The sequence below is a fragment of the Talpa europaea genome (genome assembly GCF_964194135.1).
Source record: "Talpa europaea genome assembly, chromosome: 9".
Taxonomy (NCBI): domain Eukaryota; kingdom Metazoa; phylum Chordata; class Mammalia; order Eulipotyphla; family Talpidae; genus Talpa; species Talpa europaea.
In genome coordinates this window covers 14,694,375-14,720,334 of record NC_140076.1, presented here as the reverse complement: position 1 = coordinate 14,720,334, position 25,960 = coordinate 14,694,375, and the positions used below count along the sequence as shown (strand labels likewise).

Here is a 25,960-nt window from a genome sequence, read left to right as displayed (position 1 = left end):
CAAATCATATGGGTTATCCATAGGAGCTCTCCAGTCAAAGCCAGCTGGTGTTAGCCCCTCAATGGTGAAAATATTAACGACAGTGTTTGTTGAGGGTCTGTCACGTGCCATGTGCTTGACAAACGTACTCCCACCTCTCTGCCATTCATTTTCACAAGGGTTAGAGTGTTGGGGCAGACAGGTGTCCAGACCCCTAGACTTTCAGAGCTAGAAAGGCCTAGGGGATCATCCCTCTACTAACTCTCATTTACAGATGAGGAAACTGAGAAGCAGAGACTAAAGGCCACTGGCCAACGTAACAGAGCTGGTATGTGGAGAAGCCTAGTCTTGAACTCAGACCCGCTAGTCGACAGCAGCCCATTTGTTGTACTCTCAGTTCCTAATAGGAAGAGTTTATCGCATCTCTGAGTTTATAAAGCACCTCAATATGTTTTCCCCACAGAATCATCAAAATAGAGTCCCCTCCAGACCCTGTGTCCCCTGGGGCAGTCCTTTTTTCTAATGGCCACCCACTCCCCAGAGCCCTGTGACTGTCCACAGCAGTCGTCTGGGCCTGACCGAAGGCTGGCCTCTGAGCGAGGAGTTCCCAGGATACTCTACTCTTCTTCCATGGCATGTGGGCCACACCCAGTGGGCTTTGCCCTGGCATCTGGGGCACCGCATCATGCCCTAGACCCCACAAACATGCCTCTGCCAACTGCTCTGGTTTAGCCTCTGGATCAAATGTCCCATTGGTCTGATCCTGTGATTCAGGATGATTCTTGGATGACCCTGAAGCACGGGATAGGGATCTCAAACTGTTTGAAAGAAAAACAGTCCCCAGCCTCCCTCCCACCCTGAGGCCCCCAGGCACAGAGGCTGGAAGGGGAAGTCCAGAGGAAGAGGTAGGGCTCGCCCCACTCTCCCCTGGAGGGCATGGGAGAACAGCACACTCATTGGGAAAGACCTGCCTGTGATGTACCAAGGAAGAATTTAAACAAGACGGAGTTTTGTGGAAATGAAAGAAGAGGAAGACTTTCTCTCCAGCTTCACTGGCCCCAATCCTGCATCACTTGGGGGTAAGAGTACCTTCAAGAACCAAGCTGCTGGGGAGGGGGAAGCTCCCCCGGGGCCATCTTTAACGGTTGCTCCATTTGGCGGATGAAGAAACCCAAGGAGGGCATTGCTTGCTGGGTGTCACATTTCTTGTCTCTGGCAGAGCTGGAGGTGGGGCCCAGATGTCCGGGCCTCAGGCCAGGGTTGTCTCCCCTAACCAAGAGGCCTCAAAATCTCAGGTTTCTGAAAGTCCCCTCTCTAGTGACAATCAAAAAGAACATGGACCTTGGGGTTAAATCAGTCTCTTCCAGCCCAGCCTATACTAGCTATGGGACCCAGGTCAACTCCATAATGCCAATCTGTGCCTCAGTTTCCTCATCTGTAAAATGGGAATAAATAAGATGTATTCATAATTGCTGTGAGGAGTGAATGAAATGGTGTCGTGAAGCTCCTAGTAGATGTCCAGCCACTTGCAAGCAACAAATCAACCAAATTCAAGGATTATAATGATTATTACCTTCCATCTCTTTTTCTTGCCAGTCCCTTTCTCCCTGCTGCTTTGCCTGCCTCCTACCCAGCTGGGATCCTCCCAGGCACCAACACTCCTCCCACTAGTAACACAGACTTTGAAGCAATCCCGAATGCTGAGTGTGTGTCCTGAGCTGGGTGACTTTCCACCAGTCACTTAGCCTCTCTGAACCTCAGGTCCTGATATGTCAAAATGAGAATTGCCAAACCCATCAGCATTCTTCGGCAAATCAGTGGCACCAAGAGCAAGAGGGAAGGCCATCACTGTCCATGAAAGGAGACTGAAGAAGGGGTCTCCCTGGTGGCGCAAGTGGTTAAGACACAGCACTATGAAGCAATCCACAGCCACTGCAGCATGAGTTCAAGTTCGATCCCCAGCCAGGGTGCTAACCCACATGGTGCAGCAGACCTCTGCTGACTCGCCTGCTGCTCTCCTCAGCAGTGTATTTCAGTGAATGTGCTTGTTCTGTTCCCCTCTTTGTCTCTGGTGAATCCTCTCACCCCACACCTCTGGCCTGTACCCCAGCTCTTATATGCATAAATAAACAAATCTTCAAAAAAAAAAAAAAGGAGATTGAAGAGACAAATCAAAATGCCATGTGCAAGACCTTATTTGGATCTGATTGGACAAACTAGCTGTAAAAAGTCACTTAAGACAACTAGTGACCTCTGAAAAACGGTTTGGAAATTAGATAATATCAAGAAATTCTTGTTATTTTGATCAGGTATGATAATGGCATGTTGATTATGTTCAAAAAGTCCTTATTGGTTAGAAATTCTCACTGAATTATTTATGGGTGAAATGACTTGATGTCTAAGAATAGCTTTGAGATATTTCAGAAAAAAGATGTGAGGGGGTTGCAGATGAGATAAGATTGGGGAAGCATTGATAAGAGTTGACATTGGTTTGGTTACATGAGTTTGTTACACTATTTTCTCCTCTTTTGTAAATTTCACATTTTCATGAATAAACAGTAAAAATGAATAAATGAGGAAACTTGCAGATGGGGTAGCCGTGGAGTTAAGAGCAGAGTTTGATGCACCGCTCATATTCTGTGTTTATCTCTTCATCTGTCAGAGCACAGCTTTATAATAAATTCCAGTAACTGGAAATGGTTATTGATAACCATACCTCTATGGTAACTGGTAATGATCCTGATTGATAACTTCCCGGATCCAGTGCTGACTGTGCCACTCACTGGCTGGGGGCCTTCAGCCGAGTGACTTAACCTCTCTGAGTCTCTGTAGCTCAGTTGCAAGACAGAGGAAATCATGATCCCTCCTTCACTGAGTTATTTTGAGGATCGAACAAGAGGTTGGGTCGAAAGGACTTTTGCGCAATGCTTGGGCTGCGACATGCACTCATAAATGCTTCCTTGTGAGGTGCACAGCTTTAGGAGTCAGGCTGCCTTGGATGTGAACCCCAGCTTGGCTCTGCTGCTAGTGGCTGTGTGACTTTGGCCAAACCAATTACCTCTCTGAATCTGGTTTCCTCCTGGGGAAAATGGAGCTCATAATACCTTGCTTGCAGAACTGCAGTCAAGATGACATGACAAGGCGTGTTTTGATGCCCAGCATGGCTCTGTAGGAATTCCCCTTTTCTCTCCTCTTGACTTTCAGCAGCACTGGCCTTGTCAGCGCCCAGGCTGGCGTCAATCCCGCTGTCCCTTTGCTGGCTTTTTGCACCTGGACTGCCAAGTGTGGCTGGAGGGAGGCAACAGAACCATGGGAATGCCTCCCCAAGAATGGCTAAATCCGGGGGGCCACATCGGCGAGGCTCTTCTGCTCCAGGCAGTCCTCTCATCCTTCTCTTGGGTGCAGCCTGTGTTTCACTCTGGCAGGTTGAAATTTCTCCACCACCCACTCATGCCACCCTCCCCCCTGCCTTAACCATGGAATTGACCCGAACTCTCCCTTGATCAAGGTCACTGATACGAGCTCTTTTCTCTCCACCATCCAATACGTCCAATTCTCACCTCTATCTTTTTTGCTATCTTCGAGATGCAAAGGTTGGAATGTCCTCTCCTTCCCAAGGCTTTAGGATTTCTCCCTCTTCCAGTACTATCTCTCTACTGGTTGCACTGTCTCAGCCAAAAATAACAAAAACAAAACTTGCTCAAATCCCTAACCTGCCCAAGTCTGGCAGTGACCCTGCTGTTCCCTTATTTGATTCACTCATTCACTTATCGCTTGTTTAGGAAGCCTGCTGAGTGCCCAGGCACTCGGGGTACAGAGACAAAGAGACTGTCTTTACCCTCAAAGTCTTCAAAGTCCAGGAGAGCCAAGCTCACAGAAGATGACAAGTGAGATGCCAAGATGGCTTCATGCTTGGTGTAGGTTGACTGGATGTGCCAGGGAGGAAAGGACTCCAAGCATGCTGCTCAGCTTTCTGGTCTGAGCGAACAGGTAAATGGCGGTGTTGTTCACGAGACAGAGAAACGGGAGGAGGAGCTGGGGTGGGGGAGATGGCGGGGCATGATGCGCTTGAGGTACCACTGGAACATCCAGTAGAGATCGCCAGCACATCTTCAGCTCAAGGAAGAGGGAGGTCAGAACTGGAATTGGAGATTGGAGACTCATTGGCGGTAGGAGTTGAAAACACGAGTGTAGATAGAGAGCTCTCTGCTGAGAATAACAGAATGATGACCCCATGATGACCTTTGCTGGCGCACATCCTATAGATGAGCAGCCCCAGGGGTGGGTAAATTGACAGCAAAGTAGGTACCCACAACCCTGGTGCTTTCTGTGGGTCCTCTTTACCATTCTTGGGGAGTTGATTTCTTCCTCAGACTAGTATCCTCTAGATGCTGAGATAGTTGCTCCAGCCTCTCACATGGCCATTCAAAGGCAAGAATGAAGCTGTTTTCTTGTGCTTTACTCTCTCAGGAAGGAAATCCATTAAGTTTACCCCTCTCCACTGACTCTTGGACCTCCTTGGCCTTCACTCTGTCACTTGGGCAGAGAACAGGATTACTCAGGCCTTTGCGTCCTGTGCCAGCGGAGAGGCCCACTTTATTTTATTTATCTATATTTATTTATAGATTTATTCATTCATACAAGAGCGGGAGAGGCCCACTTTATGTGGAACAGTGCTGCCCGAGGTCCCGGAGCCAGGAAGGAGAGAGGGCCTCTTTTCAATCCTCATCCCCCTCCAAGCCCTGGCTGGCCTGGCAGTGTCAAGCTATAGCCCAGTAGAGACACAAGGAACTTGGGTTCCCTGGTCAGGCCTATCTGGGCCCATGTCCTTGAGTCGCTTCTTAAAAGCGGTGTGGCCTCACACAAGGTGTTTGACCTCTCTGCGCCTGAGTTTCCTCATTGGGGGTAGGGAGCTAGAGCAGTTCTTACGTTGTTGGCTGTTGAGAGGATGAAATGGGAGCTCATACGAGGTGCTAGTCCAGTGCCTGGTGCACCGTTGTGCTCCGCAAAAAGGAGCCATTAATATCCGGGCCTTGAAATTTCCTAGCGCCTCACCCTCGGGACGTCCGTCTCTTGTTCTGACTGGTCTCCCGCTTCTCACTCCATTTCTTCCCCTTTGCCCTCCTGCTCACTAGGTCTTGGCTAATGGCTCCAACCTTCAGCTCCCCCTCAGGCCGGGGAGGTGAAATCTGCTGTCCTAGCTCCCCTCTTCCCTGAGGTCCTGGGCTCTCTTGCATGTGCCACAGCCTCTGAAGCTCATCTTGAGGCCGGGGGTCACTGCTCCACGCTCTCACCCCACCCTTTATACTGGGGGCCCCAGTGTCCCCTTGCATGAGATTCTTCCTTAAAAACAGCCATTGGCGCGACTTCAGTGTTTTCCTACCTACCACATGGAAGGTGTCCAGAGGACATGGAGCAAAATTAAGATCAGTGCAGAGAGCAGAGGGAGCATCTGGAAAACTTGGAGGCTCTGTGGCATGATGTAGCAGTTATTTCTGCCCTTCCCCCTTCCTAGGCTGTGAGCATCTCAGCGAGGGAAAAGGCTCATTCATGAAGTTGCCGTCTAGGTACCTGATGTAGTTAGTGCTTGAACAATGTTTACTAAATGACTCAGAGTCCTGACTTGGCCACTTTCTTTCTTTTTTCTTTTTATTTAGTTATGCATACAAGAACTGGGGTGTAAGCCAGAGATGCGGGGGGGGGGGTGAGAGGATTCACCAGAGAAAGTGGGGAGCAGAAGAGGCAGATCTGAAATACACTGCTGAGGGGAGCAGCGGGCGAGACGGGAGAGGTCTGCTGCACGCCCCGTGGGTAGCTCCCAGGAGGGCCAGGATCGAACTGGCGCTATAATGGCTGGCAGCAGCTTGATAGTGTTGTTTTTAACCCCTGCACCACCAGGGAGGCCCTGCTGCTTACTTTCTAAGAGACTTTGGTGAGCACCTTTCCTTCTCTTGCCCCTCCCCCTCCACATCAGCATCTGTAGAATGAGGGAGCTGGACTTCATTCCAGGGGCGCCCTCTCTGAACCACAGTGAAAGCAGAGGCCAAGGAATGGAGGGACAGTCTAGGGATGAGGGTTGGGGCGGGGGGGGGGGGGGGGGGGGAATGTCTCAAGGTCTCCAGCATCGCGCCGTGCTCAGGTCTGAGCAGATGGATGGGTTCAGAGAGGAGCTAACCTGACGCTTCCTCTTGGGAGCTGCCCAGGACTCCAGAGGAGGGGGTGAACCTGATTTGGGTCACAGAGGGATAGGGGATTTGGTGATTTACCCTGCATATCCCAGTGACCCATTCATTGGGCCTGGCTATCCCTGGCTCAGCAGCCTGGTGTAGGAGGAGACGAATTTCTGGAGAAAACTCCGGGTACCCAGCCCTCCCTCAAGCCGCCCACGTACAGGCTGTTCTTGTTTACGACCCCCACCCTGAGGAACAGTGATTGCTCATCCCCACATGTGATTTGAGAGGGCTGGTCTGTCAGACCTGGAGGAAATTCAAGCCCCGCCAGTCATTTGGCATCGGAATGCTCAGCTGGTCCCCTCTTGGGCTCATGTGACCGGGGTTCAGTTATAAATATCAGAGGGGCCTCAGACCAAGACAGAAGCCGGGCGCCAGAAGAAGAAGGCAAAGAGGCTCTGGGCGGGTGTTTTGTGATAAAGGCAGGATCCTAGGTCTGCTTAGAGAGAGGCGGGTGAAGGAAGCAGCCAGGAGGGCCCCACACTTGCAACAATATGGATTATAAGTCAAGCCTGATCCAGGATGGGAGCCCCATGGAGAACTTGGAGAAGCAGCTGATCTGTCCTATCTGCCTGGAGATGTTTACCAAGCCTGTGGTCATCCTGCCCTGCCAGCACAACCTCTGCCGGAAGTGTGCCAACGATATCTTCCAGGTTAGTGCGGGCGGCGGAGTCCTGGGGCCCCAACTTATTACTCACTTTTCCCATCAGGAAAGCCCTTCTCTCTCAGCCCTTCCAAACTGGGGCTGGTTCTTTCCCCTCAAAAGTGAACCCCTGCAGAGACCTCTGGCCCTGGCAAAGGAGGGGTAGGGAGGCAGCTCTGGCTGCCCATTCCTTCTCCATGACGCAGGTCTCCCCTCCCCACCCTGCCCTGCACCACCATGGCTGACTCTCCAATCAGGAGTCAAGTGCCTCAAGCGATAAGTGGGGGAGGCAAGAGGCAGAGAGGAGAGAGAAACCAGACCCCTGGGGCTGGAGCCAGCTCCCTGGTGGCAGGGGGCCCAGAGCTCTGGGGTGGGGGTGGGGGAGACATGGGCAGCAGAGGCATCTCCTCTTTTGAGGCTGTTTCCTATAAACAGTACAGGAGGGGCTCCATCTCCCTAGGAAGGGGATGGGAGTGGATGTCCTGAGTGGGAGGCAGGACTCAAGGTTTCCCGGCAGAACTTTGCCAGATACTCATTATTTTATCTTGACAGTAGAGCCCCGGGAGCTGCCTCTAACCAAAACGCCCATCTCATGAATGGAGAAACTAAGGCTTAGAGACGGAAGGTTGTTTGCCCAAAGTCATTCAGAGAATAATCATCACTTGGGCCCAGGTCTGCTGGCTGCCCAGACTGCCGATGGCTAGTTGCTTCTCTGGTGCCCACTGGTACATGGGCTGGTTCTCATCTCGGAATGGGAGCTCCGGGTCATGTGGTGAGACCAGAGTGTTTGGAGCCAGCAGTGGGAAGGATGACAGGACATCAGAAAGGGAAGAGGCTGGGAAGGGAACCCAAGCTACCCTTGCCGCCCCCAGGCTGCCAATCCCTACTGGACCAACCGGGGTGGCTCCGTGTCCATGTCTGGAGGCCGCTTCCGCTGTCCCTCTTGCCGCCACGAGGTGGTCATGGATCGTCACGGGGTGTACGGGCTGCAGAGGAACCTGCTGGTGGAGAACATCATTGACATCTACAAGCAGGAGTGCTCCAGGTGAGCCCCCGGCTGCTGCATGTCCGTGCTCCGTCCCTGCTGCCCGCTTCTTCCTCCTCCATCTGCTCTGGAGTGTGTCCTCTTGCTGAGAAAGCGACACCGGCTGGGGCCCAGGCTCATCTCTGTCCTCCAAACCTGGCTCTCCCTGTCGCTCAGTAACTAGGGAGGGACATTATCCTCCCCTCCCAGGAGACACTGGTGAGGTACAAGAGGGAGAGGGAGGCGCTGGGGCCAAAGAGAGAGTCCAGTGAGGACACAGTCAGTTTCTCTAGAACGGTCATGACGGCCTTGGTCCCATGTGCCGGGAGGGGAGTGCAGGGCACAGGGATGCTGTGTTCTTTCTAGTGTTTCCTCACAAACCCATGCAGCGGGCTGGTTTTGCTCAGGCCCATTTCACAGACGAGGAAGCTGGGGTTGCCCAGTTGGGAGGTGGCCTTGCTGGGTGTGGGCCCTGTCCATCGGGCCGAATCTCCCTGGCTATAAAGTGGCAGCCCGGTGGGGTTCAGGTGGAGGATGTGCAGTGCTGGGCCTTGCACTGTACAGACACAGCTATCCAGAGAACCTTACAAATCAGGTCATCCTGACAAGACTTCTAGGCTGCTGAACTCACTGCCCTTAAGGTCCAAAAGTGTCACCAAGCACCTGCCTGCGGGCATGGTCCTGCCCAGTGAAAGGTGACCAGCCAGCCAATCCTAGCGAGAAAAGCCCTGTGTTGCTAGTCTGTTTCTAATGTGTCAGAGGACCTCGGGCAAGTCTCTGCACTTTCATTTCCTCTGTCTACGGATGGAGACAGTAAGGTTTGTTATGGTGATTGTCAAATAGCGGTTTGGTGGGGCATGCTAAAAATGCCAAATATTTATCGAGCACCTACTATGTGCAGGCTTTGGACTAAAGTAATTCCCATGCATCATCCCTATTTCATTCTCGCAGTCATCCCACAAAGCATGCGTGCCTTCTCTTAAGATGAGAAAATGAAGGCTCAGAGAGGGCCAGGGTTTGTCTGGGGCCACTCAGTTAGCAAGTGATAAAGCTGAGACTGACCCACAGTGAATATTCCTGATCGCTATTGCCTCTCAACTTGCTTGGGTTCAACACAATAAAAACACAAGCAGATTATCCATCATTATTATAATGATAGCTTCAAGATTGTGCCAGAATACATCCCTCCCCCTCCGCATGTGGGCCTGTGAAGAGCACGCTGTGTTTGAGCCCTTCGAGTCCTTTCTGCATAGTCGGTGACAACAGTCACGCTTTATTTATTTATTTATTTTAAAGATTTTTATTTATTTATTTATTTATTTATACAAGCACTGGGTACAGGCAGAAGCGCGGGAGGGTGAGAGAGAATTCACCAGAGCCAGAGCGGGGAGCAGAGCAGGCAGAAGGACCGAAGTACACTGCTGAGGGGAGCAGCGGGCGGCAGGAGAGGTCTGCGCGCCATGCGGGACCCTCCTCCGGTGGCCGGGGAGCAACCGGGGATCAAACCGGCAGAGGGTACGGGCAGCTTCGCAACTCAGCGCTCAACCGCTGCGCCACCGGGGAGGCCCCAGTCATGCTTTATTGAGGGTCTGCTCAGTGCCAGGGGCTGTACTCATCAGACAACTCCGGTCATAATCCCAGTAGTTTTAGGAGGAAAGCAAGACGCAGAGAGGTGAAATCACGTGTCCAAGGTCACAAAATGAGTAAGTGGTAGAAGGATCGGAACCCAGATGCTAAAACCCGGCTTTTAGAGGATGGGCATCTGGGAGGGCAGTGGGCACAGCTGCCCACCCCTAAGGGTCTTACCTGACTTCTACCACACCAGAGTTCCCCTCCCAGGGCATAGAGACAACAGGCCAAAGGAGCCGCTGCCAGCATGGGGAGCCCTGGGCTAAAAGATGAAAGGTCTTTTTTTTTTTAAATTTTATATATAATTCTTACATCACTTTTCATTTTTGCACAATGTATGAATTTTCATCTTGGTTATATTCCCCATACAATTCCCTTCCCCCTTATTTTGACCCTGATCCCTCCAATCGCGAGATGCCCCCTGTGTTGGGGGTCTGGGAAGTCAGGGTTCGTGTGGACGTGGTGTTGGCGCTCAATGAGTGTGGATCTAGCTGGGCCGATAAGATCCTGACTGGAATCTCGGGTAGGAAGTGACCTCCTTTCGAAAGTCTGAAAGGAGCATAAATAACATGCCAGAGGCCCCAGGTGGAGCAAGGGAGACACGGTGTAAGCCTGTGTGTCTGGGAAGCAAGAGGAGACCTGGCCTGGGAAGGCGGCAGGACTTGTGCTGGGCGGCCCAGGCTCCCGCTGTGTGTGGGCCTTGGGCCACTTGCTCCGCTGCCTTTTCTGGGCCTCGGGCACCCTCGTACTGTGTTTACTGATTTATTTTTTCTACCTGTATTTAATTACCACCTCTTCCACACACTGTACACTGCAGATTCAGGGGTGAAGAGAATAGGCAAGCTTCCCTGCTTTGATGGAGGTTACAGTGTGGTGGATTAAATATAGAGTTGGTGAGGCCACGAGTGTAAATTGCTTCATGCAGAGCCTGACCTGCCGGAACCAGAGCTGAGGGGGCTATAATTAGAGCAAATGAACTCTGGTGGCCCTGGCCTGGACGAGCTGGACACCCTTGGGCGAGCCAGCTCACCTTTCTGAGCCCCAGTTTTCCCTTCTTGAAAATATCTCCAGGCCTGATTCTGGGCAACCCGTGGCCTTCCCCTTGTCCTCTGTGCTGGCAGAGCCTGAGGCAGTTCTCGCACTGCAGCAGAGTCCTAGGATGTGAGGGCAGAGCGATGTCCTTGGCTTCCCCTCGGGTCACCAGAGGGTGAAAAGGGAAGGATTGGGGGCAGCCACCACTGGGAGCTCAGGTTACCGATCTGGAGCCCATGTGTTTTTCCTGAGCTGGGAGAAAAGATGGGGGCTCAGGACCCCTACCCTGTGACCTATGACTCTTCTTCACTTCAGTCGGCCTCTGCAGAAAGGCAGCCACCCCATGTGCAAGGAACATGAAGACGAGAAAATCAACATCTACTGTCTCACGTGTGAAGTGCCCACGTGCTCCATGTGCAAGGTGTTCGGGGCCCACCAGGCCTGCGAGGTGGCCCCGCTGCAGAGCGTCTTCCAGGGACAGAAGGTACTGGCCCAAATTACTTCCATCCCTGCCGGGGCCTGCTGGGCACGCCTGATGATTCAAGATGAGGATTTGATCCCTGTAGACCTGCTGAGCCGGCCTTTCAGGAATAGTTCCTCTGGAGGGACTTCCCAGGCCACAGGCCGGGCCATAGCTCTTGCCTCCCCGGGAGGTGGCTAAGCTCATGGGTTATACTTAGCGCCACTTGAGAGCACCTGGGTGCGGTCACAAGGGAGAGGCCAGACCCCAGGGCTAGGCCACCAGGGCCCTCTCAGGCCATGACTTCTATATCCCAGTGTCGCCTGGGCCCCAGACACCTCTTCCTGTGCCTGTCACCTCTCCCAGTCTTCGATTCCCCTGCAGCAGGAGGCAGCTTGCAGCCCCCTTCCCTGTGCCTGGGGTCTGTGGGAGCCCCACCATCCTGTCCACGCAGTGAGCTGTGGCTCTGCTTTCTTCCCCACTTCCCACTCTTCTTTTGCTCTCTCTCTTTTAGAACTCTGCAACTCTTTCATTTCTCTGTCCCTTCTTTTCTAGAAACAAGCCCCTCCTCTGCCAGTCCCTTGCTGTGTGTTTTAAGCTGCTCACCTCCCCTCTCTGACCCCACATGTGAAATAAGGGATGAATGCAGTGTCTCTCTCCGATATAATCTGCTCTAGACCTGAGCTGAACCTCAGAAATAGGGGCCAGACTCCTACTGGAGGCTCTTTCTAGCAGAGAATAGAGCAGGGGAGGCATTTTGCTGTCACTGCCAAGAGAATAGGTCCTGAGACTATTTGTCTCTGCTTTCCTGACCCCCACACCCTCCTCCTTCTAGACGGAGCTGAGTAACTGTATCTCCATGCTGGTGGCGGGGAATGACCGTGTGCAGACCATCATCACTCAGCTAGAGGACTCCTGTAGAGCGACCCAGGTGAGGGGACAGAAGAGCTCTGCTAGGGGGTTCAAAGCCTCCTAGCACGACCTGGGGTGAAGGCACACCCATAGTTAGTAACAAACAGTTGGGGCCCAGAGGTGGTTGCTGGAGTGATCAAGCAGGGATGGCAGGGGAGCAACTGACCAATCCTCTCATCCACTCTTACAACAAATGCTGCACTAACACGGTTATGCATCAGGCCTGGCCCAGGATCCTGGGGCTGGGGTGAGGAGCAAGACAGAGGAGCCTCTAACCTGAGGGAGCAGCCCATCAGTAATTCCCAGTATTTACTCAGCCCTGGCTGTTTTTAGATCATTGTTTCCCAGATCAAGGCTTCTCATATTTTAAAGTGCAGAATAAATCACCCTTGATTCGTGTTAAAATTCACATGCTGATTCAGTAGATCTGCAATGAAGCATGAGGTTTGGCATTTCCAATAAGTTTCCAGGGTTTGCCCCCGTTGCTTGATCCATGGACCACACTTTGAGTAGCAAGACTGTGGAAGCAGAAGGAAACTTTCCTGTCCCTGTAAAGGCATCCACGATTTTCCGTCTCCACTTGGGATGGGGCTGGCGCTGAGATGAGGCAAGGATCGTCACATCGCTGGTGGATGAAGGTTGTGTGTTGCTACCCATGAGAGGCTCCCAATCGGACAGAGGATACTGGAGCCCTCAGTCTGATGAGATGCTGTCATTATACCCATTTTACAGGCCTCCTTAGCCCAAGATGTAGCATCCATGTTGAAGCTGTATTGAAGTGGGGGCACAGCTGTGGGAGAAGTTGTCTCTCCACCTAGGTTAGGACCAAATGAATCCAGTCTTGGTCCAAAAATGGAGAGAAGAGTGTGACTCGGGACACACAGAAAGCCCAGAATATATTATCCCATCTGACCATACAGTCTATTTTGAGGAAGGGGGTGGCTTTCTCCACGACACCAGCTTCCAAATATTGCTGTGTGCAAAGAAGTGATGAAGCCTTAGCAAGTGCTTTCTTCTCGGTCGGCCTTCTTCTGTAAAATGGGAGTACAGGAAGGTCTCTTCCAGCTTCAGATCCTGTTCCTCGCTTGCCTGTCCCAGGAGGAAGTGTTAGGGGTAAGGAGTAGGGCCCCACAGGATGTGACTCCAAGGTTTCTGTCCCCAGGAAAATAGTCACCAAGTGAAGGAAGAGCTGAGCCAGAAGTTTGATGTCCTGTATGCCATCCTGGATGAGAAGAAGAGTGAGTTGCTGCAGCAGATCACACGGGAGCAGGAGGAGAAGCTCAGCTACATAGAGGCCCTCATCCAGCAGTACCGGGAGCAGCTGGAGAAGTCCACCAAGCTGGTGGAGACAGCCATCCAGTCCCTGGACGAGCCTGGAGGGGCCATCTTCCTCCTGGTGAGCAGGACAAGGCTGGCGTGGGCAGGTTCACTTCAAGGCAACAGCTCTGCTTACGGCTCAAGTCATGCTCCTCCACTGACCACTCATGTGCCCTTGGGCAAAACATGTAAACCTTTCTGAGCCTCAGTTTCCTTATCTGTAAAATGGGCATGTAATAATCCCTACTTCTCCCTAGGGATGATTGTTTGAGTACCTATTATAGGCCATTCAGGAGGTGGAGACAGAAATGACTGAGGCACAGCCCTGCCTAGGAGGCTTGTTGTGGGAAGAAGTGGACAGAAAAAGATAAGCTGTGAAGCAGTTCAGTTCAAGAGATAAATTCCCTAAGCTTGTAGTGTGACCCAGGTTTTGGGTTTGGCATTGAGTATAAACAGGGGATATGGATGTGATTTTCCTCTTGGAGATTTCAGGGCTTAAGAATGTTTGCACTGACATTCCTAGCATCCAAGATTCCTGCCAGGACAATGGGAGGGCCCTAGTGTGATGATCAGACCTGCGCAGAGTTACACCCATGGACAGAGGGCAAGGACCCACGTTCTGTTCCACTCAGGGCAGGAGCAGGTGGCATCTGGGCCAGGGAAACCAAGTGCCCATGTGGAACACCCAGTCACTGATTTTGCTGTTCAAGGGGACACCCCTATCTACCATGATAACCTCGTGCTCTCTCTCTCCCCCTACAGAGTGCCAAGCAGCTCATCAAAAGGTCAGTGTCTCCCCAGGGCCATGATGCATGTCCTAGCTCCCACCAAAGCCTCTGACTTCTGTCCAGTGGGTCTCCCCCTTTGCATTAGGTCTGCTGGGAGGTTCTCACCCCAGGCTGTCTTCATCTCCTTTGTCCCCTGCTTTCTTGGAGCACCCATTCTGCTTGGGATTGGAGGGGAAATACTCTTTAGACCCTCTGGGGGCAGCCTCTATGTGCAAGGCCTGGGTGTGGCACAAGTGTGTACACTAGTATTGTTGTAGAGCAACCCCGATACAAAACGGGGTGCCTGACTGTGGGTCCTCACCCGCGCGCTTAAAAGGACTTATCAATGCTCTACTGCAGGCACACGCGAAAGGTTAATAAAAGGTTTATTTACAAGGGAAGGGGAAATGAGGAAATGTACAGCTCTGGGAGAAAAGTGGGAGACAAAGTTTTAAATGAGTCCTACCCGATCCGCCCATCAGGAATCCCAAAATGGCACTCTCAGAGTTGGCCGCCAGCCAGGAGCGGTGAGGCCAGCGATCCCGAGCCAGAGAGAGCCCAAGGCCCACGTGTTTGGTTTTTATATCCAACCTGGCTACCCAACTCCACCCTCAGGTCCCAGCCACCCTCCCTTGGTGGTGATGGGATTTGTCTTTCCCAATGTCTTGATGGCTTTAGTCTGGAGTGGGGGTGGGGTCCACAAAGCCTGTATGGGATTAGCTCAGGACATCCTTTCCCCCTAACAATACCCCCTCCCTGCACTGAGCCCAGAGATGTTCCAGTGATATGTCTTTCTCTCTCTCTCTCTCTCTCTCTCTCTCTCTCTCTCTCTCTCTCTCTCTCTCTCTCATTTTTCTCCCTGTCTTCCCCACAGCATTGTGGAAGCTTCCAAGGGTTGCCAGCTGGGGAAGACAGAGCAGGGCTTTGAAAACATGGACTACTTTACTTTGAACTTAGAGCACATAGCGGACACCCTGAGGGCCATTGACTTTGGGGCAGGTAAAGGAGGTGGTGTTGTCGTTGTCTGTTTCCCAACTTGACCCCTGGAAATCAGCACCCTTCCCACTAAGTCTCATGTGCAGGCAAACATGCAGTAAAGCTCCCCAGATGCCACAGCCAACTTCTGGATGAACAAGATCCTAGCACAGTGCCTAGGACACAATCACTGCTCCATAAACAGCGTATGGCTCTCCTAAGGGGAGACAGCTTTGGGCAATAGGAGGAGTGAGGCCCCTGAAGTCAGTTCAAATCCCAGATCTGCCCCTTATTTTCTGTGTGACTGTTGGCAAGACTTTCCACCATTCTGAGCTTTATTTTCTATCTTTAAAAGTTAAAAGTGGGCCCACTAAAAGTGGCCACCTCGTGCATGGTGCTGTTGCCACACACACGATGTTGATGCAGACGAGTTTGTGGGCACTAGATGTATACTAGTTATTATCTAAAGCTAGTCTAGGGCCTCCCCGGTGGCGCAGCAGTTGAGCGCTGGGTTGTGAAGCTGCCCGCAGCCTCTGTGGCACCGGTTCGATCCCCGGCTGCTCCCCGGCCACCGGAGGAGAGTCCCACATGGCGCGCAGACCTCTCCTGCCGCCCGCTGCTCCCCTCAGCAGTGTACTTCGGTCCTTCTGCCTGCTCTGCTCCCCGCTCTGGCTCTGGTGAATTCTCTCACCCTCCCGCGCTTCTGACTGTACCCAGTGCATGTATGTATAAACAAAAAACAAACAAACAAACAAATAAATAAATAATACATGCCTCTTTAAAAAAAAAGAAAAACTAAAGCTAGTCTAGACTTTATTGGTGAGACCGAGGCATCTTAACTTATCTGTATCACATCCTCATTTCTGTTTTTTTTTTTTTTAAGATTTATTTATTTATGCATACAAGAGCTGGGGTACAGGCCAGAGATGCGGGGGGTGAGAGGATCCACCAGACACAGAGTGGGGAACAGAATAGGCAGAATGACTGAAATACACTGCTGAAGGGAGCAGCGGGCGAGACAGGAGAGGTCTGCCTCGCCATGTGGGTTGCTCCTTGGCTGGCCGGGGATCGAACTCTTGCTGCAGAGGCCATGGATTGCTTCACAGTGCGGTGCTTAACCCCTTGCATCACCAGGGAGGCCCTCAATTCTGTTTTTACTTGCATAAAATTCCAGTAATAATTGGAACAATGTAGCCATAACAATAATAAAAGAGAAGTAAGAGAAAATGAGGAAACCAGGTGAAGAGCAAAGATGTTAATAATTTGCTCAAGGACACAGAGCTGCAAGGTAGTCCTTAGTGACAGAGAAAAAGAGGGCAGACCCCTTGGTCTGCCTTGCTCTTTAGGATGATGTTCCAGGGATGTGAGTGGGGAGGGAGGGAGAGCGGAGAGGGAGCCAGTGCACGCAGGACAGGGGAGGAACTGTAAATGGGCCGGCTTGAGAAAGAGAAGAGTTCTTAGCACCCCTGTGTCAGCTCTCCTGCAAGCTTTCAGAATCTGGTGTTAAGTCTATTCTCTTGAGCCCCATATAAAGCCCATTTGTGGGAGGGAACAAAAAGCACCCCAAAGCTGAGATGGGTGTGGACTTGAGGGTGTGTCTGTAGCTCTGCTCCACTGTTACTCTCGGGAAGCTAAGCTATCCAAGAGGGGGTCCTGCTGTATGAACCTGCACTGCTTACTGTCATCTCCCTGAGCCTCTCTTTCCTTCTAAGTAAAATTGGGGCGAGTACCATGGCAGACCTTTTCTATGGCCCAGGCACTAAGCCCTGGACATACATTTTGTCAACATACGAGGTGGGTTCTGTTATCTCGTGGTGTTATAGTTGAGGGATAAAGCCAAGGCAGGGTGAACTATTTGCTCAAGCCCACGGAGCTAAATAAATAGCCCTTGGGATTAGGGGCAGTTGCGAGTACAGCATTTGGCAAGTAAACCCTCAGAAAATGTGTTATGAGTAGTAATTGTGATAACAATTAAAGTTATGAGTAGTAGTTATGACAGTGGTTAGAAACAACAACTCCCTATTTTAGGCACAGATCGCAGCCACACAGAATTTTGGTTATCACTTTGGCGGCATTAACTCTTTTAGCCTTTTCCCAACACTTGACAAATGCTCTGAGTCTGGGTGACCCCAAAGAATTGAAGTGGTTTAGGAGAGGGGGCGAGGAAGGGGGATATTGCCTGGGAAGAGCCTGAGGGGGATATCCCTGGATGGGAAAGTGGGGTCTCCTGTCTGTGTGGGACTCAGCCTCAGAGAGCTAAAGAGCAGATGGCCCCAGAGGAAATTCCCCCCGCCCCCTAAGCTACGGAGTGAGGAGAGCTGCTCAGAGAGAGCCAGGCAGGCGAGCAGGTTTCAAAGGCTGAGCCAATGCCTTCCGGACAGGACTCTGATCCCCGAGGGCCAGGGGTGCACGCCCCTTTCTCCTCAGGTGATGTTTATCTGTCCAGGCTGGACTTGTGCGCCAGCACAGAGTGTGCTCCTTCAAAGTCCCTCTGGTCACAGGCGGGTCAGGTGATAGAGCTGCTTCCTGTGCCACCAGAACAAAGGAAGGGCTGCCTGAACCTCCCTCCTTGGAGGAGAGCGGGAGGGGACCCAGGGGGCCGAGGAGGCTGCAGCTTGGCCAGCAAACCTGTCACCTCCTAGGTCACGGATGATCTCCCAGTGGCCCTTTGACCCCAGCTGGAGGGTGGGGGTGGGGGGAAGTGCGGTCTGGGCCTGGTTTCCCTCCCAGCCACCTCCTCTAAAGGAAGGGCCCATCATAACACAATTGCTCTTTGTCACATGCAGATGAGGAAGAGGAGGAGTTCATTGAAGAAGAGGTTCAGGAAGAGGAAGAGTCCACAGAGGGGAAGGAAGAAGGTAAGATGTTCTCCTACCTCATCCCTTCATTCCTTCAGTGACGTGAGAGCCCTACTATGTGCACAACAGGGTGCTAGACACTGCGGGTGCTCAGCCCCAAAGTGTGGTTTAAACCTACTAAGGGTAAAGTCCTCTTCCCTTTACTCTTAGGGAAAAAATCCCAAACTATTCATAAGAGGCTCCTGGGTTATATCTGAAAGACCCCCTAACTAGGAACAGTATGGCAGAGGTAAAAGGGAGGCCCTCAGGTGCCAGGCTTGACCACGCTGAGGTGTTTTACTTGGCCAGGACAGTGTTCAAATTTTTTAAATTAGTAGTTAACAATTTAAAAATGGAAAGTTTTTAAAGTTTTTTTTTAAATGAGATTTCAACTAAGAATCTTGATTCCCACTTGCTTGAGAAAATTTGGAAAGCTCTAACGAGGCTGGGCTTGCTGCACTTCTCCCTGTTTCCAGGCAGTGGCTGGCCCCTTTGCCAGTTTACCCAGCCCGCCACCGTCAGCCTGCCCACTGCAACTCATGGGTGTCATCCGCTGGCCCCTGTGTGGGCCTCTGAGTCTGCCAGCCAGGCCGGGCATGGTTATGAGCTTGGGTTCTGAAGGCAGCTTTACCATGGTCTAAGGGGGTGGTTGTGGGTTGTTCACGACTTCTCTGACTCTTGGGGTGCTCATCTGGATGGGGGCATAATAGTACTGACCTCAAAAGCTGATCATGGAGAGGCCATTCATTATTTAACACACATATCCAGCAGGTGCTATGAGCATCTATTTGAATTAGCATGTTTGCTAATCCTGGTGTTTTTTAAGCCGTAATTGTTGGAACTACTTCTGGTTTAGTTGAAAAATACAGAGAAGTCCTTGGAGTTTGGGATTGGATGCATAATCTGTAGTATCCGGGCAATTACGTCCCATTTTGGTTTAAGAAGGAAGAGACTGGGCAGGAAGCTGATAATTTTGCAGCTTAGTAAACCTTGGATCCCGCTGGGCCTCTGCCTCACCTTGTGTTTCTTTGTCTTTTACTTTCAGGGCACCAGTAAGAAGCTGGCTGAGGGAGAGAACCCTCTAGATGCAGAGAGACAGGGTGGGAGGGATGGGCCCAGCTGCCTCCATGCAGGCCCAGGGTGGGAGGGGTCGGGGCCCCTGGAGGGGCATGGGGAGGTGTGTCTTTTCTCTGCTCAGAGAATAGAGACTAGGAGTAGGCCCCCACCGCTGTGTTCAGCAGCCACCGAACCAGAATTGGACACGTGCTTGAAATAACCACACAGGACACTTTTCTACGTTGGTGCAAAATGAAATATTTTGTACATTCTTAAAATGTGATTTTTGTATATACTTGTATATGTATGCCAATTTGGTGCTTTTTGTAAAGGAAATTTTTTGTATGATAAAGCCTGGTCATTGCGTGAGTGGCGACTGTTAGAAAGAAGGGAAGGAAACCAGGACGAGACAGCTGCCCTCCCTCTCCACGGGGAGAGGGTCCGGTATTGCCCACGGGCCTAGGAAGGGACAATCTGTATTTCAACAGCTATCCCTGCCACAGGGGGTGGTAGCTGAGTTTGTGTTGTATGATGTTTTAATAAATGCGCAGTGCTCTATTCCTATTATTCCCTAGGAACTGGGGTGTCATTCAACCTTTTTTTCCCCCTAAAGAGAATTCAGTGTGATAGGAAGTTTTCAGTAGGAGGCAGAAGGTCAGGGCAAACCTTGCAATCTGTCCTGCCCAACAGCACATCCCATTGAGTGCTCCTGGCATCCTGGCCCTCGGATGCTCCCAAGAAGACAGTTCATTGCTTGACCCTCTGGTTCTCCAGAAAACAGAGCCTGAGGCAGTGCTTGAATGCTTTATCAGAGGGAAGGAAGGCCCAGAGAAGGAAGATGGAAGCAAAGCACTGGAGGAAAACAGATACAAAGAGTCACATGACTCGGCTGATCACAGGCGCCCTCCGCCTGCAAAATGTCTCGAGCAGATCTTAAGGAATACAGTGCTGCTCAGGGTGGTTTATCTGAGGGAGGAAGGGAGTCTGCTGGCCCCGTTCCTGTCTCCTGGCTCCATCTCCTGTTTCTCAGACTGATGTTTGTGTCCCAGAGCAATCGTTCCCTGGCACTGTCAGTTTCTCTTGGCTCCTTGGGGAGCAAAATGCCACACCATCCTGTGTGGTGCTTCTGGTGACTGCTGGGGTGGTGGGGAGCAGAGGCTCCAGGGTGCAGTTGGGATGGGCGTGGATGCTGGACCTGCTGCTGCCCCCACTGCAGTGGGCATGGTGGGGCTCTGCTGGAGTCTGGACTTGTGCTGGGGAAAGTGAAGGCAGCCACCAGTGCCGGGGTGGCGGTGAGGGGAGAAAGCAATGAGCACAGCCCAGTAGTATCCAGAGAATCCATGAGCAGGGGCCTGGGGCTGGGGCAGGGATGAAGCTCAGCAAATCTGAAGCAGTGCGTTAATTGGACCTGAGACACCACAGATTTATCAATATGAAGATAATCTGTCCCTCCTCTTCCACTTTCAGAACACAGGAACAAGTTAAAGGGGCAAAGCAGGCTTCCATAAAGAGAGCTATTTAACTTTAGACAATGACAAGTGCATCAAGTTCATGGTGTTTGGAATACTGCCTTCTGGGGGGTGTGAGTGTGTTAAACATTTAATCCAGCATCCCCCAGCTTATTCATTCACTTGACATCTCCAGAGCTAGTGTTTTGGGAACTCCCTTTATGAAGGTGCTTTTATTTATTTATTTTTTTAATAAATTTTATTGTTATATTCCCCATACAATTGCAGCCCCCCCATTCTGACCCCAATCCCTCCCCTCCCGCCCCCGCCCCCCTAAAAGTGTCTCTGGTTCATAGTTTTTTGTTGATTTTGATTTTCACTTAATTATATTCATTTTCCTGGTCCCTTATTTAAGTTTTCTAGATTCCTGCTATGAGTGAGACCATCCGGTATTTTTCTTTTTCTTTTTGGCTTATTTCGCTGAGCATGATCCCTTATGAAAGTGCTTTTAAACTGTCACACCTCTGCCCATTCTCACTTGTGGAGCTTTTCCTAGGCTAACTCAGCTCCTCACACTGAATTTCAGGGAAGCAGATCTTGCTTTGTTTATGGCAGAATTCCGTTACAGAATCAGGCAGCACTCAGAGAGGAGGGGGGAAAGTCTTTATTTACACCGGTGGGCTCAGGGGAGATCTTTCTCCAAAGTCTGAGCCCAGAGCAATTCAGTAACAGAGTATGTGTTGCCTCAGCAGGGGTACATTTGCACTTTAAAGCAAGCAGGGAATAAAGAAACAGGAGACTCCTGAGTGGTTACCTGGGGTGCATATAAGTCAGGTGTGTGGCCTTGAGAAAGTTTATTTTCAGTTACTCCCTGGAACTTTCTGTCCACATTGAGGCTTTGTCTCAACATTAGCTAATTAACAGGTCAGCCTCACATTTTCCACTTCACTCTCGTTGCTAGTCTTTTCAAGTTTTGAAACTTTTAAAAAAGTGTGTAACATAGCACACACATATGTGCACAAAAGTAGTTGTAGAGTTTGATAAATTATTGGTTTTTTTAAAAAAGATTTATTTATTCATGCATACACGAGCTGGGGATAGGCCAGAGGTGTGGGGTGGGGGAGGGTGAGAGGATTCACCAGAGACAGAGTGGCGAGCAGAACAGGCAGATCTACTGAAATTCACTGCTGAGGGGAACAGCAGGGGAGACAGAAGAGGTCTGCTGCGCCATGTGGGTCACCTCCCTGGCCGGAGATCGAACTCATGCTGCAGTGGCTGTGGATTGCTTCATAGTGCTGACGCTTAACCGCTTGCGCCACCAGGGAGGCCCTGATAAATTATTGTAAAGCAAAATTCTGTGTCGTTGCCATACAGGTAAGAAAAGGAATCTTGCCAGATCCCAGAAGTCCTCCCTACTCCCCCCAGCTCCTTTGGCTTAGAGGTCACCACTATTTTGTCTTTTGTGTATGTGCGCATAGAGAGAGAAGAGAAAAAAGTTTTTTTTTTTAATAAGAGTGTTTCAATAAAATTCCTAAAATCACACATGTCCTCATGGGCACATGCCCAGCCAAACAGGGTTGCCCCACAGTGGGATTGAGGCCTGAAAGCTTGCCACAATTCTCAGGTACCTTCTCACAGGGAATCACCATAGGAAAGTGTTCTGAAGCAGCTCTCAGAAGCTTGGTACCAAAGGAGCAAATAAAGGACAAATCCAGGTAACAGCTGCCATGGTCAGCCTCCTCACAAAGGTCTCTCACCCACATGTCTCTTCCAAGCATCTCTACATGTCTCTCTTCCACGGGTCTCCTACCCAGCAGTACCAGGCTCCAAGCCAGGCAGAAGGGGCAACAGCTCTCTCTTCTCCTGTCTTCTTGACAATCCCACACTTGCTTTTCTCTTTTATTTTATTTCCTAAAGTACCCTCCTCAGAAGACTGAAGGCATTTGAGGCCAGGAAGAGAGAGACTTCCATCACCTGCAGTCAGTGTGACAATTTGTCCCTGTGCTGTCTCCAGATTGCTTTAGGTTACTGATTACACAGGAAATAGGCACATCACTCGGCTATCTTGTCAGTTATCAGAGGGAGGAGGGAGAGCAATCAAGGCTGGCTCTGTAGTCAAAGTTTAAATTCCAAGGCGATTATCTGTTGATTGCAAGTAAGAGGATTCTACTTTGCCACACAAAGGGTTCTGGCAGTTCTGCAAACTTGCAGAATACTTCTGGGTGGGATAATGGTTCTTTTTTTTTTTTTTTTAAAGATTCATCTATTTTTATTTATACAAGAACCTGGGTATAGGCTAGACACACAGGAGGGCAAGAGGATTCACCAGAGACAGAGCGGAGAACAGAACAGGCAGACTGACGAAAATACAATGCTGAGGGGAGCAGCGGGTGAGACAGGAAAGGTCTGCCGTGCCATGTGGGACCCTCGCTGGCAGGCAAGGACCAAATCGGTGCTGCAGAGGCTGCATGCGATAGCTTCATAGCGCTGTGCTCAACCACGTGCGCCACCAGGGGAGGCCCCAGATAAGGGTTCTTGACCAAGCTTCCTTTAAGATTGTGCTAAAGAGGAAACTGGTTTCAAAGGGGTTATTCCAATGAATCTATTTTTAAAAAAGATTTATTTATATATGCATACAAGTGCTGGGGTACAGGCCAGAGACGTGGGGGGTGGGGAAAGAGGATTCACCAGAGACTGAGTGAGGAACAGAACAGAAGGATCTACTGAAATACACTGCTCAGGGAAGCAGTGGGAGAGGCAGGAAAGGTCTGCTATGCCATGAGGGTTGCTCCCTGGCCGGCCCAGGGTCGAACTCTGCTGCAGTGGCTGCGGATAGCTTCATAGGCTGTGTCCTAACCACTTGTGCCAACAGGGAGGTCCCTCAATCAATCTTGAATACAGTTTATTTCCCCTTAGACCTTTGATTTTGAAAAAGTTCAATTTTTGTTTGGAGCAACTAGTACAACATACCTTCTGTACCCATCACTCAGTTTCAACAGTCATTGTCACACTTGCTTCTTTTCTACCATGATCCACTCCCATCTTTGGGATTTTTTTTTTTTTAAAGATTTATTTATTTATACAAGCACTGGGTACAGTCAGAAGCGCGGGAGGGTGAGAGAATTCACCAGAGCCAGAGCGGGGAGCAGAGCAGGCAGAAGGACCGAAGTACACTGCTGAGGGGAGCAGCGGGAGAGGCAGGAAAGGTCTGAGTGCCATGTGGGACCCTCGCTGGCAGCCGGAGATTGAACTGGTGCTGCAGAGGCTGCGGGCAGCTTCACAACCCAGTGCTCCACCACTGCGCCACTGGGGATGCCCATCTTTGGGATGTTTTTAAGGACAGTTACTGATATGTCATCATTTTATCCTTCAATACTTTAGGCAAAATTACTTTAAAAACATCACCATCACTATACCATCAAATATGAACAGTAATTCCATAATGATATCAGACACAGGTTTTCAAAAATATAGATTCCCAGAATCTTCTCCTGACCTACAGAATCAGATTTTGGTTGTGGAATGTAGGAATCTATATATTTAAAGTAAGATTCCTGGGCCTCCTGGTAGAGAAAGTGGTTAAGTGTCAGAACTATGAAGATATCCGCAGCCACTGCAGCATGTGTTCGATCCCCAGCCAGGGAGGTGACCCACAAAGCACAGCAGACCTCTCATGTCTTGCCCACTGCTCCCCTCAGCAGTGTATTTCAGTCGATCTGCCTGTTCTGTTTCCCGCTGTTTCTGGTGAATCCTCTCACCCCCTGCACCTCTGGCCTGTACCCCAGCTCTTGTATGCATAAATAAATAAATCTTAAAAAAAAAAGATTCCTCAAGTCACATTGAGGTCTGAGAACTGTTAGCTCATTCACAGAGGACCTCTTAAGTATCTCGGAAGGAGTCAAGTATAATCATACAAGCGGGCCTGCCAGTTTCCAGGGTATCAAAACCTTGATATACTGAGTTAGTAGAACTCTTGAAAATCAATTAGAATACATTATGGGAAAGTATAAATTTATTTTTTTTAAAGATTTATTTATTTATGCATACAAGAGCTGGGGTATAGGCCAGAGGGGTGGGGGGGGGTGAGAGGATTCACCAGAGACAGAGTGGGGAGCAGAGCAGGCAGATTGACTAAGGTACACTGCTGAGGGGAGCAGCAGGCGAGTCAGGAGAGGTCTGCTACGCCATGTGGGTTGCTCCCTGGCCAGGGATCGAACTCCTGCTGCAGAGGCTGCGGACTGCTTCATAGATTGCGTCTTAACCTCTTGTACCACCAGGGAGGGCCGGAGAAGTATAAATTTAAAGGCAATCTTTATGAAACTTTATACAAGTTTTTCCAAATTAATATATCTGGGTCTAATTTCTAAATATGCATTTATAAGAATTTACAATGTGCCTTGCATTTAAGGGAACAGGAGGGATATAAAAGATACTTAAAAAAAAAACCTACATGTTTTGCTCTCAAATAAATGATAAGATTTATTCATGTGAGCACAGGGCATTGGAAACATCACAACTGAGGTGGCCCAGCAAGAAACTCCTGTGAACTGCACTACTTCACTTATTCTCATCTAAGTGGCCAGTCTTAGATTTGGCTACTTCTTTGTTTCAATCCAATTCACAGGTATCAAGGGTCCAGCAGGTGCTCAGTGCTGAACTAAAATGTAATAGAGGGGGAGGCAGATGGGGTGTGGGCACAGGTGATTTGGTGGAGGGTGAGTAGGACATGGACACATATGGAAAAATAAAAATGCAACCCCAAAAGTCATGGTCCCCACAACGAAGGGCGCTGGGGATGACAGGGTGACTGGCCGGGAAGGTCGCCAGCCCAAAGTTCTTTCTATATAGTGAGCACCTATCAGAGGCCAGCATTGGGGGGTCACGGGCCCTTGATCCTCAGGAACCGCCAGGGAAATAAGCAGCTTCAAATAGCCGCTTCTCCCAGCGAAAAGCCCCGCGCGGCACCTTCCTGTGGGGCTCCAGGGAGTCGCTGCCGGGCAGGGAAGAAGCACTGTCCAGATGTCGCCCGCTGGCGGAGCACGACTCGGCCCCAAGCAGGGGTGGAGACAAGGCCGGTCCCTCCAGATTCTAATTAGAGGGCGCAGGCAGGGAGGAAGTGGCTGCCTCGGGGGGATGCATCGGTCCGTCGGAACCGGTCTCAGGGAGGGCTTCTGCCGCAAGGGAGGCGCCCCCCACCGCCGGAGCCCGCGGCGTCGACCTCAGGAATCTGCAGCCCCAAGGTGGAAGCCGACCGGCCCTCGGCAGCCTCCAGCCAGAGGGGACGTCTCCGCCCGAGCCCCGGGAGCTTAATCCTGCGCTGCGGGCACCAGGCGTGCCCCGTCCTGACTCAGTGGCAGCAAGCACGGACAGCCCCGGGCGCAGGCGGCTGGGTTTTCCCACCGCAGGCTGGGTCGGGAACTCCCGCCCCGGGGGCGCAGGGGTCCGCGCTTGGGGGACCGCGCCCGGGCGCCCTTTGCAGCCGGCTCCCCGCCCCCCCCCCCTTGCAGCGGGCTTTTGCACACGACGCGCGGCGGGCCGCTTCACACGGGGTGGGGGGGTGGGGGTGGATAAAGCGGGAGGCCGCGGGGCGCAGCGGCGAGCGCCGACTGGCAGGTGCGCCCGGCGCGCGGAGCCGGGGCTGGAGGGGCAGC

At 51.1% G+C, this 25,960-nt stretch overlaps 1 protein-coding gene across 1 annotated transcript; it reads left to right on the top strand.

Moving 5' to 3' along the window:
• Window positions 1-6,703: 6,703 nt before the first annotated feature.
• Window positions 6,704-18,861, top strand: TRIM63 (tripartite motif containing 63; the record flags this gene model as incomplete). Its single annotated transcript, XM_084244109.1, has 9 exons — window positions 6,704-6,862; window positions 7,725-7,897; window positions 10,853-11,021; window positions 11,833-11,928; window positions 13,072-13,305; window positions 13,989-14,011; window positions 14,868-14,992; window positions 17,755-17,826; window positions 18,851-18,861. The coding sequence occupies 9 exons, from the start codon at window positions 6,704-6,706 to the stop codon at window positions 18,859-18,861; spliced, it is 1,062 nt and encodes a 353-aa protein (XP_084100235.1).
• Window positions 18,862-25,960: the final 7,099 nt, after the last annotated feature.